Source organism: Triticum dicoccoides, chromosome 7B (genome assembly GCF_002162155.2).
Source record: "Triticum dicoccoides isolate Atlit2015 ecotype Zavitan chromosome 7B, WEW_v2.0, whole genome shotgun sequence".
Classification (NCBI taxonomy): Eukaryota; Viridiplantae; Streptophyta; class Magnoliopsida; order Poales; family Poaceae; genus Triticum; species Triticum dicoccoides.
This window is the reverse complement of record NC_041393.1, coordinates 218,956,821-218,972,408: the sequence shown is the minus strand read 5'-3', so window position 1 is coordinate 218,972,408 and position 15,588 is coordinate 218,956,821. Positions and strand designations below refer to the sequence as shown.

The following is a 15,588-nucleotide window of genomic DNA, read 5'->3' as shown; positions in this document are numbered from 1 at the left end:
CGCAGCAACGCCGGCCTTCTTCCAGCCTTCCCTCCGGAAAATTCAAGACGCAGCTAGCTAAGTCAGTAGGTGAGGGCGATAAATGCCGGAGCACAGATGCTTCGATTTAACACGTCGAAGCAGCGCCTACGCCGGGCAGGCAGCAATGATACCGTCCAGGAAGACAATAGCTACTATCATCAACAGTGTGAGCTACAGCAACAGCAGCAGACAAAAGGAACAAGGTACGCAAGTACACGGGCGAGCGCGTTATGACTGACCCAGCGCCGTCGATCCCAACTTCCAAAATGATACACCAGCGCTGCCCCGTGTCCGTTGGCAGAAATAATGGGCAGATCATACACCGTGCACAAGAATGTTATTCAGGAATTGGGCAGTGGGAGGCACTTGACACTCGCATTGCAACACAAAAACGTTCAAGCCCAAATGATAAAAATTACATTACAGTTTGATCCATTACAGTTTGATCCATCCCCAGGGCCGTGGCGAAAACGTCGAGAACGGAATGGACAGTGTCAATTGGGTTTCTTCATGTCATCAGTAGCTTGTCAGCGGCATATCGGTCTACATCTGGCAGCAGAAAATTCCTCTGCGGAGAACTGGGGCTGTGTGGCTCCTAGACCACGGGCGTGACTGAATGAATAAACAGCAGAGAGTGCTCTCCAACTGTAACAGCAAGCATGGGCGTGGCTAGTGTGACCAGTGTATAGAACTAAACAGAATTATCCACGCAACAATGCTCGTGGCGATTTTAACGGCCAATATCTCAACGCCAAGAATCACTTTGTTTCAGCATCCGAGACCTTTCAGTATATTCCCCAACTCACTGGTAACGTCTGGGATACTTGCATATGATCCAGGGAGATTTATGGCATGATATTCTAACGACTTCCAGTGTGAGATCAAGCCAAAATGTGGGCGTCGATAGAAGCTGCTGATTATCTCAAGAACTTTTGTGTCTGACGTGGCTGAAACCAGGTGTGTCAGACCAGCCCCATGAGCCCCTATTATGACTGAAGCTTCCAGGATAGCCTGGAGTTGCTCCTTCATGCTCATGTGTGCAAAAAGACCATTCACGACGTTTATTTTGCACTTCTGACCTTTTGCCCACTTCTCAACTGCATCGAATACCTCCTGCTCATTGCTCAGCCTAGATTCAACCTTTCCACTGTGACGTGGGTGGGCCAAGTAGTCTTCTCTCCGAACAAAGAGAATGTTGAGTCCGTTTGATGTTTTTTTAGGCGGCACGATCCCATCCTCCAAAAGATCAAAAGAAGCTATAATCATCTCCCCAAATTCAGACAACCGTGCAGTTTTCTGGTGGTCTGGTTTATTTCTAAGGGACTGAGCAGGGGCTCCTTCACAGCTGAAGCTTTCACTAAGCCCCTTAAATAGAGCAGTCTCATAGCCCAATGGTGAAAGAACTGCATGCCGGAAACAAACAGGGCCAGAGAAGCTCTTGGCATAGGTCACATTCGAAAAAAGTGCTTCCCATGTTTGCTCCAGTGGTGCCTGCGGATATCAGGTCATATCTGTTACAGACAAGCATATGCATGGGGAAAACAAATGAATCATTGGACAAGAATGATTTCACTCCTTAACTAGCAGATAAAATACAATCGAAACTCACAAAGTATGCAAGTAGTTGATATCAATACTGTTGACGTATAAATGCATGGCCCACCTTTCCCATCAGCTTGAGCTTTTGGGTGAACTGGATGGTGTGTGCGGTTCTACATGCTATCGGAGCCAAGAGGTCTTGAGTTCAAGACCCGGCTGGCGCAATTTAAAAATAAAAAGTTAAAATTGCAGACCACTTTCAGTCCATGTTTAGGCCTGAGGGAGGCACACGTGAGGGGGAGTGTTGACGTATAAATGCATAGCCCACCTTTCCCTGCCCTATCAGCTTGAGCTTTTGGGTCAACTAGCTGGTGCGTGCAGTTCTACAAATACAATGGCAGAACTGAGCAGATGGATGCTCATGTTCTTGTGTTGAATGGGAAACATAAGTTACTTTTGGTAGGAAGGAAATCATACTGTAAATATAATGCTAACACTGCTGGACATCTTATAAACAGAACTACCATTATTCTTCACCATCCTACCCTATCTTCAAATGTTCTGATAAGGAGTTACAAACAGAACACACCCACATCAACTATCAAAAGTATGGCACTGTTCTAACTATTCCATGAACAGGTGGTGACGTGGTGAGATGATTGATGAGACATGCCACAAAATGGTTAGCTCTGGTTGACCGATTTTGGTAAGCTTAACTCATTAGAGTCAAAACTCAAACTCTGCCCAGTGTTCCATTCTTTCTTCAAATTTTACTGCATGCAGTACTTAAGTATAGTAGTTACCATAAACCGCACTTTAAGCTGCATATGATAATTCTGAACAAAGAGAATAACATGATAGAACAATTGAAAATGCAAGCTCAGGCAGACGTGGAGGCATAGAGCTGTATGAATGGCAGAACTTTGGATCAGGTGTCAGGACAGAGTTCTCAGGAATTTGTATCTGTAGGAGATGTAGAACAGAAATGATAAGAGAAAGGGAAAGGATTTGGAGGAGTTTTAGATTGCAATGATCTCCTAACAGGGGCAGCAGATATGGTCCCAAACACCAAACGAGCAAAGATATCTATGTGAATATGAACAAACTAACAAACTACAGATCAGGCACATAACTCTCAAGTTGATACTTTACCACCCAAACTACTGTCGAAACATACTAATTAATCATAACTAATGCAACATATCTCATGTAATGTACCAAGAGTCATAAGCAAGTACAGTACATACCTTGCAATGCCCATCCACGAAAACAACATTAGGACGATCAGGTAAATTTGTGACTCTGGAACTAACATATGCACTGTACCAGTCTGTAATTGTGTGGAAAAGGTTTGCATACTCAAATCGTGTGACCAGAAGTGTCGGTTCTTCAATCCACTGCACCAAGTGTTACAACACAGTCACTAAGCAATTAGAGAAATTAGGAAGAATTCAAGAATTTATTCAAAATAATACAATCGAATAAGTACTGCCATATAATAGTCACAATCATGAAATAAAGTAAATATCTGCTTGTCAACAAGTTCATGTGCTTCTTCATGAAGAGTATAACACAAAGAGAGCCATTACATTGGTAAAATTTAATACCATGGAAATATGGCACCACTAGTTTTTTTAACCATTCCTTGATACTATTAAAGTGCGCCGACGTGCATCACTGGTATATTAGCATAATTGAAGCATAAACTGTGCTGCACCCAGTTTTACAACAAAAAAATTGCAATAAACTGAAACTGAACCAAATAGCGAAGAGAATAACCACGATATTTATATATGCTAATAGTAGAACTAGGCTCTTACTTAGTACCCATTCAACCTGAGAACAGAAAGGAAAAGGTAAAACTCCTCACACTGATTATAAAAACACTAACACATGTAACAGTTCGATTGCTCAGTGATAACATCTCGGATTACTCCCTCCAATTTACTTTTTGGCACATAGGCTTACAACTCCATGGAAGATAGGAATTTGAAACTACTGATTGCAGCTTCCCAGACTATATGTTTGTTATGTTTGTATAACCCCAAGGTTCAACCTCTTACTCCATGACAAAAATAAATGGCATTTTAAAGATAAAATGCAATAACTAAAAAACTTGTTAGCTGCAACTGCAATGTGTCATTATTTGTTTAAATGTGAATGAGTGTAGGTCTATATACAGCCTGCTATGATTCACTACTTTCATATCGTCATTCATTCCTATCTAATACGTGGCATGTACAGAGAGACACAGACGCTTCCTAAATTGCTTGAGGAAGTAAACTTTGGCATCAATGCACATGTGTAAGCCAAATAATCCAAATTTGCTGAAGACTAGTTTGTATGCAGTTACCAAATAGGGGCTCTAAGCACATCACGAAACATCGCAATTCAATATGAGTGACCTATTTGAACTACGACACAACATAGTCGCTTGAACCCAATTGTTGGTTTCTTGAATTACCTTTAATTCATGTAAAGTCTTTTTTGAACTTCCCACAAATTATTCGTTCTACTTATTTCACACAGTCTGCATCTAGCACAGATGGCAATTTCCTTTATTTGTATGTTTCTTCTTATTACTGGCATGTATGCAGTAATTATGGGATTACCTTTTTTATTTCACATCTAGTCGTAATTATTCTTGCCATTTAAGAGGTCTAATTTACATTTAATGTAAAAATGAGTTCGCATCATACAGGGGAGAGAATACACATCACTCATGATATCTGATACTGAATTCGCAGCATTTAAGATTTAGGATTCCAAATACGATTTGTTGTCAGAGGTTGCTGGCAGTTGCTGGCAGTTACTGTTGAGGGACTATGGCTTAGATCCTTTTCTTTTGTTATGCAGTATACACAGTTATACACAACTAGCACATATACCCGTGCGTTGCAACGGGAGATATAGTGACGTATCCACCGAAATATCTAGCAACATGTCCAAAGAACATCTCAATGATGCCACCCGGCAACGGCAGGAAGGCGCGCACCAAGGTCTAGTAATACTTCATATCAATTGTACGAGTGTGGCCAATTCACACGAATTCAGGTGGGTGAGATTAGTTAGTGTGGGCCCCACAGTTGAATTAGGAGGGTGTTTAGTCAGTTTGGGCCCACCCTTGAATTCACCGAGGAGAGAAATTAATTAGGGTGAGGAGAGATTTACGTGGCTTCGTCCCCAGATGCGTTGCGGAGCGTTACAACGCTTGCAGGCGAGGAAGTCTTTTCCCAGTTGTACATTAAGAGGCATGCTACATATACAATGCTTTTGAGACGATTTTTATACGACGATTCTGATCTTAAAAGGCCCTCTAATTTTTAAATCTTAAAGGCATTATTTGTAAGCTGTCGTGAAAAAATCTCACTAAGCATTAGAAATAATGAATTATAACTCTTTTGCATTTGAACAAACAATCCCTAGTTCTTTACAAAAAATCCTTTGCACCTATCTCAATAAACACAACTCATGACCCTCCAGAGGTCTATGTGCTCCAGTTGAAATCATACTTCTTCCCATCCTCATCAATAGTGGCCACGGTGTCTCATCCTCTGAAGGCAATGCGTTCGAACATGACCAATTCGAACACGGTGATCTCAACCTCTACATGACACACCTGCAATTGAGATACGCCAGCGCAAGGGAGTGTTTATACTTTGAAAACTAATCCCGTCGAGTTGGCCATGAGGGACACTCTCCGTGAGCTACACCCTACACGTACCACTTAGGATGGTGATAATTTCTGATGTCATGAAGCCATCAGCTCCTCCATGAAATAAGTTGTCATCTTTTTGGATTTCTTCTCAAGTCAGAATGCTTGAGAAAAAAATGGTAAGTAACGCTAGACAGAATATTTGGTCGAACCAGCCCATTCAAGTGGTCGAGACATCAAAATTCTGTGTTGGTCGAGACTACACAGAATTATTTGGATTTCTTCTCAAATAAGTTTCCCTCCGAGTAACGCTACACAGAATTGTTGGTCGAGACTAACACCAGCCCATTCAAGTACATTTGATCTCCACCCTTCAAATTACGCATCTTGCATGGCAGCCCTCAATTCCCTTTAATGTTGATTCCTTCTTAAATCATGCATGACAGCCCTCAATTCCCGTTTAACGCTGATTCCTTCTTAAATAATTCCGCAATCCCTCTCCTTTTATTAATGATAAGGTCTTTCCCTCCGCTTAATTAGGGCAATATATGTTGGGTCTCTCTCCCATTAATTTCATCTTTGAAAGAATCCTTGATTCGAGGCTGCTTATTGTCTTGAGCTGACAAACATATTTAAACTGGTGGGATTTTGTAAAGAAAAACGATATGGGATTATCTTGTGAACAGTTCGTGAGATTAGGATTAGGAGTTTGATCGAGCAATTATTTCTACTGTATTTTTGGGCCACGTCGCAGAGGATGGATGGATGGACTGAGGCCCAAAATAGATCAACCTAGAAATTCTGCTAGACGGGCGAAGCGGATTAACATAGGAAAATTCGGCTGATAGTGATAGATAATGGGCGCTAGTTCAGCTGGTAGTTGCGGGTTGTTTCTTGCATGATGTTTTGTGTTCGATCCCTGCGAGGACCGTTGGCTTTATTTTTTTAGCTGCAGTATATGCTCGCCGATCGTATCCTTCTCATGTGTCTTAAATGGGCCAGGATATGTGGGCGACGCACGAGCTCAGCCCAAGCAGTGCAAACGCGAGCGATCGCTGGTGGAGGTCCATGTAAAACGAACCAGGTCGGACGGACGAACGTGCTATTAGTACCACCCTGTTTATATTACGATTTTATCCATACAAACTGTAAAAACGTATTATGACATGAGAAGAAAGCGTATTGTGACGGTGAACCCGGAGACCCAATCCGTGCTTTATTATTAGGGAGAGATTTAGCCACCATCCACCACTCATCCCATAAGCACGAGTGGAGTGAAAAGAGGTAGATATTATGTGAGCCGGAGTAAGATTGCAAAGCCTTTTTTTGCAGATAGGAATATCCTAGCTATCCTCTAATTCCTCACAATTTACCCTTTGTTTAGGAAACTGATAAATAAAGGAAACTAATACTAGCAAAGATAGCTAATCCAGCAGATTCAATTAATTCCGTACTCTTCAATTTTGTGAAATTACTTTCTACTAGGAAGATAGATTGTGCAATAATTCACTTCCGATCAATCACCAAACATACCTTATCAGTTATAGGTTGCTGAAACAAAGTCAGTTATCACGGAAAGGAATACCTGGGAGCAGTGGAGCTCACCGGGCGGCACGACACGCGCGGAGTCGAGCAGCGCTCTCATGGTGTGCATCCCGATCCCGTTGGTGGGCACGTGGGCGTCGAGGAACCCCGGCTCGACCAAGGGCCCCCTCCTCCCCGCCGCCGCCCCCTCCACCACCAGCGCACCGGATTCGTACCTGGGCAGCTCCTCCTCCTCCTTGCGGCCCATCACCTGGTCGATCGGCTCGCCGCCGCGCGACATCGCGATGAGCGCCGGGTCGAGCCGCACTCGCGCGCCCTCGCAGATCGAGCTGCCCAGAGTCTCGCTGTGGTGGCATCGGAACCACCCGCCGCCCCCACGCCCCTCCGGAAGGACTTCCACGAGATGGGAGAAGCCGTTCCCGAAGTAGGCCTCGCAGGAGCGCGGCGTCAGCGATGGGTCGGCAGTCCAGGGGAGGAAGGACGGGAGGCGCGGCCACGGCTTCTGGAAAGACGGCTCTCGGACTCTCTCATGGGTCTGAGCTTCGGGGTTGGCGGGGTTTGGGGGAGGATGGTTGGACTGGAGGAGGAGGTAGAGCGCGAAGGAGACGGCGTGGACGGCGAACACGATGACGAGGATGCACGGGACGAGACGGCGGAGCCTCTGGCCGTGGTTTTGGTGGTGGTTGCGCCCGGCCATCATCGCCGGTCGCCGGAGTGTGCTCCGCGCCGTCGGGGTTCCGTAGATCCGGGGCCCCTGTGGACTCGAAGACGATGGAGGGGAAGAGGAAGCCGTTACGCGTGGTGGGCAGGATCAGACGGTTGCTGGCGCGGTTGGTCATTCTCTGAACGGCCTCGATCCGGTGACACATTCTCCTTTTGCCTTTTGGGTCTCCGCCTTTACCAGTCGCAGGTGAGCTGTCGCCGGAGACATCGCATCGCCACAGCGGTGGGCTGACCGGCGTGCCTTCTTGCCAATCGAGGCGCGCGACCTGCCGGTCCTGGATACGGCGGAGTGCTGTCGGAGCACGGCGTACCTGGCCAGGATGCCGCCTAGCCGTCGGCATGTGAAGAGCGCCGCTGGACAAGTATGTATGTGTCAATTCCACTGCTCCGCAACGTTCCTCCTAGAATTTTTCATTTGCTCACTTCGTAAAAGACTGGGAAGATAATTTTCGTTTAAGGTTCAGTTGTGCAAGAACACATATATTAGATTCAGATTGGTACAGTTGGGTTTACAACTTAAATGGAAGAGGTGACTTAAATCTTTGCATGTGGCAGCCAAATACCAGTAGTAGCAATATGAAGCAACTATTCTTAAAGAGTTTGCATGATTTACATAATTTTATTAGGCTAATGATTCGAGCTGGGTGACCGACCACAGCATATGCCGGTTGCCCCATGCATCGTCGGATCCGTGTTGATCCGTCGCTACGCACTACGCCACATCGCTTGTTCGCACAGCTCCCGTCCATGGCCACATGTGCATCGGGGCCCACCACACCACCTGCCCTCCTTGATCTACCTTATCCTTTCATGCGTTTTCACCGCGTCTTTGGCACCCCACGTGTCTTCCTCCTACGTCTTTGGCACCCAATGCACAACGTCTCGTCGAAGATAGCCGCCGGCAACCCAGGGTCAACCTCCTTGTGCGCGGCCGCCCTGCCATGGGAGGCACTCATCCTCGTTGAAAAGGATTAAAGAGCTCCTGGCAACTCCTCTCCCTGACGGTTGTGGCAGCATTGGCACGCGGCGGTGCCGTGAACTACGACAATGGTGGTGCTACAAGTAACAGATGTCAACACCGTGACCTGACAATGCACGCTGCTGCAACCACCCACACTGGGAGAGTTGTGACCGGTCGTGCATGGCGCTGCGTCAGCCCACACGGGGAGTTGTGACCGGCAATGCGAGAAGTTGCGAACCAGTGGTGCGCGGTGCTGCGACCGCCTGCACCGGAAGCTGCAAACCAGTGTCTGACTTGCTAGACTCAACGTGGACAAATTCTGGAACCATGGGGTGTGTGACATGCTTGGGAACCGGCCCCCGATGCCCGACATGCTGGAACCGGTGGTGCATGGTGCTGCGACCACATGCACCGGAAACTGCAACCCCTGTGTCCAACTTGCGGGAATCGGTGCTAGGCGAATGATGGAACTGGTGCCCGACATCCTGGAATGGGCGCCCGGCAATGCTAGAACCGTTTGGTAGTGTTGGTCAGAGTACAGCTCCCATAGTGGAGCGGTACTATCGCCCAACAAAGTGGCACTACCGGGTGTACTTTTTCAGCACTTGGTAGAATTTTGTTCTCTCCTTGAGACAGATAGAAAGATGATGTTGGTGCAATATAAATTTTGTGTACGTGATTTGGTTCCACCTGTACCTCCCAAAGCAGACCCTTTCTTAATAGTACGGATTTCCTAAAGAAATAAAAGTGTCTGAAACACCGTCTTTGATCTTTTCCTTTCAGAGGGGTACCTAACTATCTTGTGCCATTAGAATATGCATGTGTAACTCAAGCACACAGTTAGTGTGCAGATTTCGTTGTCATCAACACCAAAACACTTAGGGAGGGAAATGCCCTTTCAGTCGGCGTTCGCAGGAGCTGGGGCTGCTATCCACGGTCGCGCGGGCAGGGAGTCGACAGTGGATGAGGGCGCCAGGCAGAGGGTCCCCGCAACTTCTCCCACCAGATCTGAAGAGGGTAGCCTCACTGCATTGCGTTGGTTGCTTCACTTCTAGTCTAGCCAGATCTGGTGTTTGGCTAGGTGGATGAGGGGTCGGGAGCTCTGGACCAGTGGAAGCTCTTGGCTAGCGGTAGTAGCCACATTGTCGGCAACGTCCTAGGCGCCTATTCCCTTCTTGGAGGCGAAGTTGAGCTTCAGCTCCCCCTCTCCTTGTCCTGCACCCGAGTGAAAACCTTCAATCCTCTGATTGGACGGCAGAGGCGCCGTTTTGGGTCTGTGGGGAGGTGTGGGCAGCGGCGTGCTTGGTGTGCTCCTGATGGCGGCTTGTTCCTTTCTTCGTGGTGGCGCATAGCCGTGGAGGGTCGGCTTTCTCCTCAAGCCGCCGTTTTCTCTACTGTGTGGTCATGTCTGTCCGGCGGGTTGACACCCTCAAGTATGGGCGAGAGGGGATTGGGATCCCCTCTATGGCGAGTGCGGTGGGACAACGTGATGAGGGTCGGTGGGCTTGGCAAGTTTTTACCCCTCCCGGTGGATGCATTGCTCATTTCCTTTGTCATGTCTTCTTGGGGTCCCCTTCAGAGGTGGAGGCGGTTAGCGCTTCATCTTTTCTTTGCCAACAGTGAGCATTCAAAGGCGAGGTCCTTCCCAACGGCATGACCCCCCTCAAGACTTATGCTAGGCCATCAAGTTGTAGTCATTTTCTTCTCTTTTCGTACCTTTTAGTTTTTCTTCATGTCCGTGTATCAGTCATTTGGGTTTGCATCACCGTGTTTTGTTACTTTTGTATGTTGTGGCTCGTTGTGTTCCTGGTTGGTTGATGGCTTTGTTAATTCAAAGTCAGGCTCGCCTTGAGCCTTCGCTCTAGAAAAAGCATGCCGCATCCCAAAGGCACAACAAGAGTCCGAAAGTGCTCGATGGCATCAACTACATATCTGGATCACATTGTAATCTTATAATCGGGGGTATACTAAGTCGTGCTTGAACTTGCTTCCTCATGTGGAAACATTGTAAAGATTACCTCTTTTCTGCTCCAGTACCCCTCGCATGCATGCTTATAGAATAAGGAATGTCCGGTTGCTTCTATCCGCCGGGTACCCCTCATAAGTATGGCCTCCACAAATTATCATAAATCTCTCTTGCATAAGATATCGCCCAGTAACCGGCTAACATTGTTGTGAAGGTATGCCAAATTTATGAAGGGTACCTGGCTGAGAGAAGCAATCGGATATTGTCACTCTCCATGCATGCATGCGAGAGATATTGAAGCACAAAAGAGGTAACAGTTGCAAGGTTCTCCACTTGAGGACACAAGTTCTAACAGGACCGAGTATAAACCCGATTAGATTACAGTGTGATCCAGATATTGTAGTGTAATGATGTCGAGTCCCTTCTCGATGCTTGATATACTTGTCGGATGTGGCGTACTCACATGCTTTCATCAATAGTATTAGTGAATTTTACGTACTTCCCTAAATCCAAGTTCACGACACTATAGTTGCAAGTATTAAAGAGCTACCTTTATGTTCAGTTTAGTTTTATAGGAAAGAAACTCAATTTACGTGCAAGGTGACTAGTCTTCAGAAACTCATCGGTCCCATTTAATCGACTTTTTGGAATGTGACGAACTAACATATTCCACATTATTTGCAGTGATAGGATGGTCCAACAAGTGACATATTAATTTACTTATATCCAGAAACTAACGGTGTAGGTTTGCTGCTTTCCAACAGTTCTGACTTTTCAAGATTGCAGGGAGCATTCTTTGTACTTCAACTTTTTGTTAGGATGTAATGCATACAATCAATCTCTCTGCAAATAACAGTGGTATAGACTCCAGAGTGTAGTTATTTGAGTGGAAACTCTCTCCATACCATGTTAACCCGTGTTATGCAAGTCAGTATTCCACTTAAATTCTACGGTAAAACCAGCGTCGTAACATTGCAGGTACCTAAAAGATACAGTACTAACGTAGGAACAGATGTTAACTGATCCAACGATGTGGAACAGCTTTGTACTCTTCTTTCCTGATGTGCTCTTTTGTAGAGATAGCACGCTGACTAGACTTTCCAGGGAATCATCAACATATTTCCCCAAGGGTGTCACAGAACTGTAGAGCGTAGAGCGTTCATCCAAGAGATTTTCAATCAATAGTGCATATGTGCAGGTTAGAATCAGCAAAACAAGTGTAGATCCCAACAAAAACTGACTTTTCAGTCGAACAGAGCACTAGCAACAACAACCATGTAGGCCATATAAGGAAAAAATAAACACCAACCATGTAACAGAGTTTGTTACTGTAACTTATTTTGCAGCTTCTGCAAATCCAATGATTGTGATGTTTGTAGCGGCTCCCGTCTCCAGATGTCAAAATCTACAATTTCTATTTATTTGCACCATATGAGAGGGACACAAATATATAAAACAAAACAGTTAGGGCTCATTTGGTAGGCTGGGGAATATTTCCCAGGGAAGCAAATCCCATCGGGGATAGGTGGAGAGATGGGGAAAATTCTTCTGGTGTGCTGAGATCGGGATTTTCTACCCAGGGAAATTAAGGGGATCCCGGGTGGATCTCGACTTACCAAACGAGCCCTTAATAGTTGATGGTACTTATCACCACAGGTTAGATTGACAACGTCAGGTTTTTCATCTTTCCTGAACCACCACATATTCTGGTTGATATTCAACGTCTCTGAAGCATCTGATTACATATTCTGTGAAGAACAACCGGCTACTCCAAGTGGAGTGGATAAGGCCTGTCTGTTCTTCACTCATACGATGGATAAGTATAATTTCGCCCCTAATGATTGTGTTCCCTGCCGCTTCCAAATACAACAGGCGTTTATTTTGAAGATGAGGTTCCAGTCTTCAGATGTCAAAATCTAGAATGTGTTTCATCAGCTTGGCTTTCGGATTTCTGTCGTTCTTTGAATTATTGAAGCTTACCTGATAGACATAGTTGCCCATACAAAAATATGTTCACATTGGGCATATTTCGAATACATATATTTACACAGACACACCTTGTACAAAACCGTTTGCTTAATCCTATGCAAAGTTACAAACCATATCCCGAACCAGCAGCAAGGTGCAGTCATGAGTCATGACATGCTGAAACTGATGTTCAACCTCAGTATCCTGCCAGACCAAGGTTGAAAGGTTCCAGAACTTGCATCCATGATCCATGTCCCTAGCTAGGACTTGTTGTCCATGCCAAAAATCACTGACCCTGCATGATCAAATTAACAGTTGAAAAATGTAAGAGAGGCATCATCACTTAGTTACCGATGGACGACTAATTCCTCATGGTGCTTGGTGCAGGAAGCGTTGTTAATAACCTAGTGTTGGTAGCAAGACCGTCAGAGCTGTAACTCCGACGACCTTGAGGGGCAACCCAGTGGCCACCAGATCCTTGATGGTGATGTGGCCAGTGCTGAAGCCGACGACATTCGACGGCGACCCGGTGGGAAACAAGTAGGACAGCTGGGCCCCGATCGCGCCGGAGATCATAAGCAGAGCGGGGTGCACCTCGATGGACTTGGCCAGTTCAGCAAACAGGGGCAGCACCAGCGTGGTGGTCGAGTCGTCGGACATGAACTCGGTGATGACCCCGCTGAAAACGCAGGCCACGGGCACGATCACCAGCGTCGGCGCGCCCTCGAGGAACCTGAGGCCGTCCGAGAGGATGCCGGTCAGGCCGCTGGTCCTGAAGCCGTCGGCGATCGCGAAGCCGGCGCCGAGGAGGAGCACGATGTTCCACTGGAGCTTCCTGCACTTGTTCCAGTCCATGAGCTTCTCGCCCTCCTTCTTCCCGCTCGGGATTATGAACAGCAACGTGGCCATCATGATCTGCGTCGCAAGCGATTTGTTTGCTCCTCCATAATACTGTGGCTCAGCAACTTTATGATTATCTTGCGCACTTACCGTGACTGTTCCATCCCCAACTTGATTGTGGAAGAGGACTCCCCACCCAGGAATGTCATCTGTTAGGTTCCTAGTCATCCACAGCACAATTAGACCCTGCAAAAGTTATCCATTTCTATGAGTTTTTAATGATTAATGGCCAAGTAGCAGGTCCATATTGTGTGACAGAAAGCACACTCTTCTTTGCTAGTTGAAATTTCTATTGGCATATACTCCCTCCGTTCCAAAATAGATGACTCAACTTTATACTAAGTTTAGTACAATGTTGGGTCATCTATTTTGGAACGGAGGGAGTAATAATTGATTGGTAGTAGAATTTACCCCAAACACGGCCAAGACCATCTTCTCCGCGAAAGCCATTGGACCTGTCATAGAAGATGCTAACCCCGTCAGACAACTATGCATCGCCTTGGACAATGTATTTGTGTTTTGAGCTAAAACTGCTGGAACTGAAACTTGGACAAACAACTAGAGAGAGGATATGCCTAAGGGCTTGTTCGGTTGAGGTGGATTTAAAAGGGATTGAGGGGAAATTAATCTCCTACAGGCCAAAATCCCTGCAAATCCCCTCCAATCCACCCGAGGATGGGATTAACCGAACAGAGCCTAAAGGGACAATCAAAGAAGATGAGGCGAGAGAATAAAAAAATGGCTAGTGAAGACAATAAAGGAAAGGTACCTAACAAGCTGAGCTCCCTTCTGAGATGGGTTCCGTCGAGGTAGGCAGAGAGCGCCTTTCCGGTGTTGTTGGAGCAGTACATGAAGCAGAGGGTGACCCAGAGCGCCAAGAACATGACCAGCGCCATTGGGAGGCCGAAGCTCATCCACGAGCTGAAGGTGATGGGCTCCTTCTCCGGGAAGTAAGCCGACCACATCCCCACCAGGATGATGTTCACTCCGGTGCCCGTCAGCGTGGCCATCCCGCCCACCGCCGACGCGTACACCACGCCCAGCACCACCGCCTTGGAGAACCGCCGCACCTCCTGCTCCTCCTCCTCCTGGCCGGCGCCGCCCCGCGGGAACCGCTGCAGGATCCCCGTCGCCACCGGCATCATCATCAGCGTGCACGCCGTGTTGTGGATCCACATGCTGACGAACGCCGTCGTGCCGGTGATCCCCAGCAGCAGCAGCGACGGCCGCACCGGGTCCCCGCAGAACCGCAGCGTGATCTGCGCAATGCGTGATGATCAGTTTAGGCGCCAAGAATTCTACTCGCTGAGTGCGTGGTGGAAAAGTTTTTTATTAGCGCTTGCGCTTGCGCACGCACTTTGAGAGCGAGGCGGCGGTGGATGTGGTAGCGCTCGATGGCGAGGGCGAGGATGAAGCTTCCGAGGACGAGGGCGATGACGTCGTCCATGTACGCCTTGGCGACGGCGTCGGCGGAGGAGATGCCGAAGGCCGGGAACAGGAAGAGCGGCGCCATGGACGCCACGGCGAGGGGCACGGCGTCCGTCGCCCACCACAGGAACACCCACGCCAGCACGCCCAGCATGTTCCGCGGCGCCGCGCCGTGTGCGCCGCCGAGGTCCACGAGCGCGCATATGGCCGCGCACGCCACGGGCCCCGACGCGATCGCAGGGTACTTGTGCGCGAGCAGAGCCCTCAAGCGCGACGACGCCGTGGTTGTGGCATCGTCGCGATGCACCGGCAGCAGCAGGGACGTCCCCGCGTCCTCCGACGAGCTCCCGCCGAAGCTGCCAGGCTTCTCCATCGCCCTCGTCGTCGTCTTACTGAGGCGTGCGTGTCGTCTGCGGTGTGGCCTTATAGCAAGGCCAAGCTTGAAATGGCGTGACAAGTGGCCAGGATAAATCCCCCATGGATGATTAGGCAACCGGATTAGTTCCGGGCATGGCGAGAACGGTGGGGTCAATCGTTCAGGTGGCCACGGCAGCATGGAGAAGCTGGTGACGCGACGGCCAGGAAATCGGGAGGTGACGAGTCGCGGCCACGTCGCATCCCATGATCGCTCCAGAGTCTGTTTCAGTTGATCATTGCTCGTTCGTAATAATTTGTACTGTGACGAATAAGATCATTGCTCCAGGAGTCGGATAATAAACGTAACAATATTCAGAAAGATTTTGTTGCGGCAACCGTGCGGGAATGCAGTACTGACGAGTGATAACCACCAGTCCAAGAGCAACAAACTGATAAGTGAAAGAAAAATAATGTCGTGCACCCACCAGGCACCCAGGAGCCATAATTTAGATGCTGCTGCGTCAC

The 15,588-nt window shown here is 47.7% G+C and overlaps 2 protein-coding genes across 3 annotated transcripts; both read right to left on the bottom strand.

Annotated features, from left to right (window-relative positions):
- Positions 1–229: 229 nt before the first annotated feature.
- Positions 230–7,603, bottom strand: LOC119337345 (beta-1,2-xylosyltransferase RCN11-like). The gene is made up of 3 exons (XM_037609454.1): positions 6,801–7,603; positions 2,808–2,957; positions 230–1,512 (listed from the first exon to the last, which is right to left on the bottom strand). The coding sequence occupies exons 1-3, from the start codon at positions 7,458–7,460 to the stop codon at positions 790–792; spliced, it is 1,533 nt and encodes a 510-aa protein (XP_037465351.1). The 5' UTR covers positions 7,461–7,603; the 3' UTR covers positions 230–789.
- Positions 7,604–12,346: 4,743 nt separating this feature from the next.
- On the bottom strand, positions 12,347–15,163 carry LOC119337541 (tonoplast dicarboxylate transporter-like). 2 transcript variants are annotated; one of them, XM_037609706.1, is made up of 6 exons: positions 14,636–15,161; positions 14,048–14,537; positions 13,690–13,733; positions 13,369–13,464; positions 12,783–13,293; positions 12,347–12,673 (listed from the first exon to the last, which is right to left on the bottom strand). In XM_037609706.1, exons 1-6 carry the CDS (start codon positions 15,077–15,079, stop codon positions 12,639–12,641), a joined length of 1,620 nt encoding a protein of 539 aa, XP_037465603.1. In that variant the 5' UTR covers positions 15,080–15,161; the 3' UTR covers positions 12,347–12,638. The 2 variants fall into 2 exon arrangements, with proteins under 2 accessions (XP_037465603.1, XP_037465602.1); XM_037609705.1 differs by having other exon boundaries at positions 12,783–13,464; positions 14,636–15,163.
- Between the last annotated feature and the right edge of the window lie 425 nt (positions 15,164–15,588).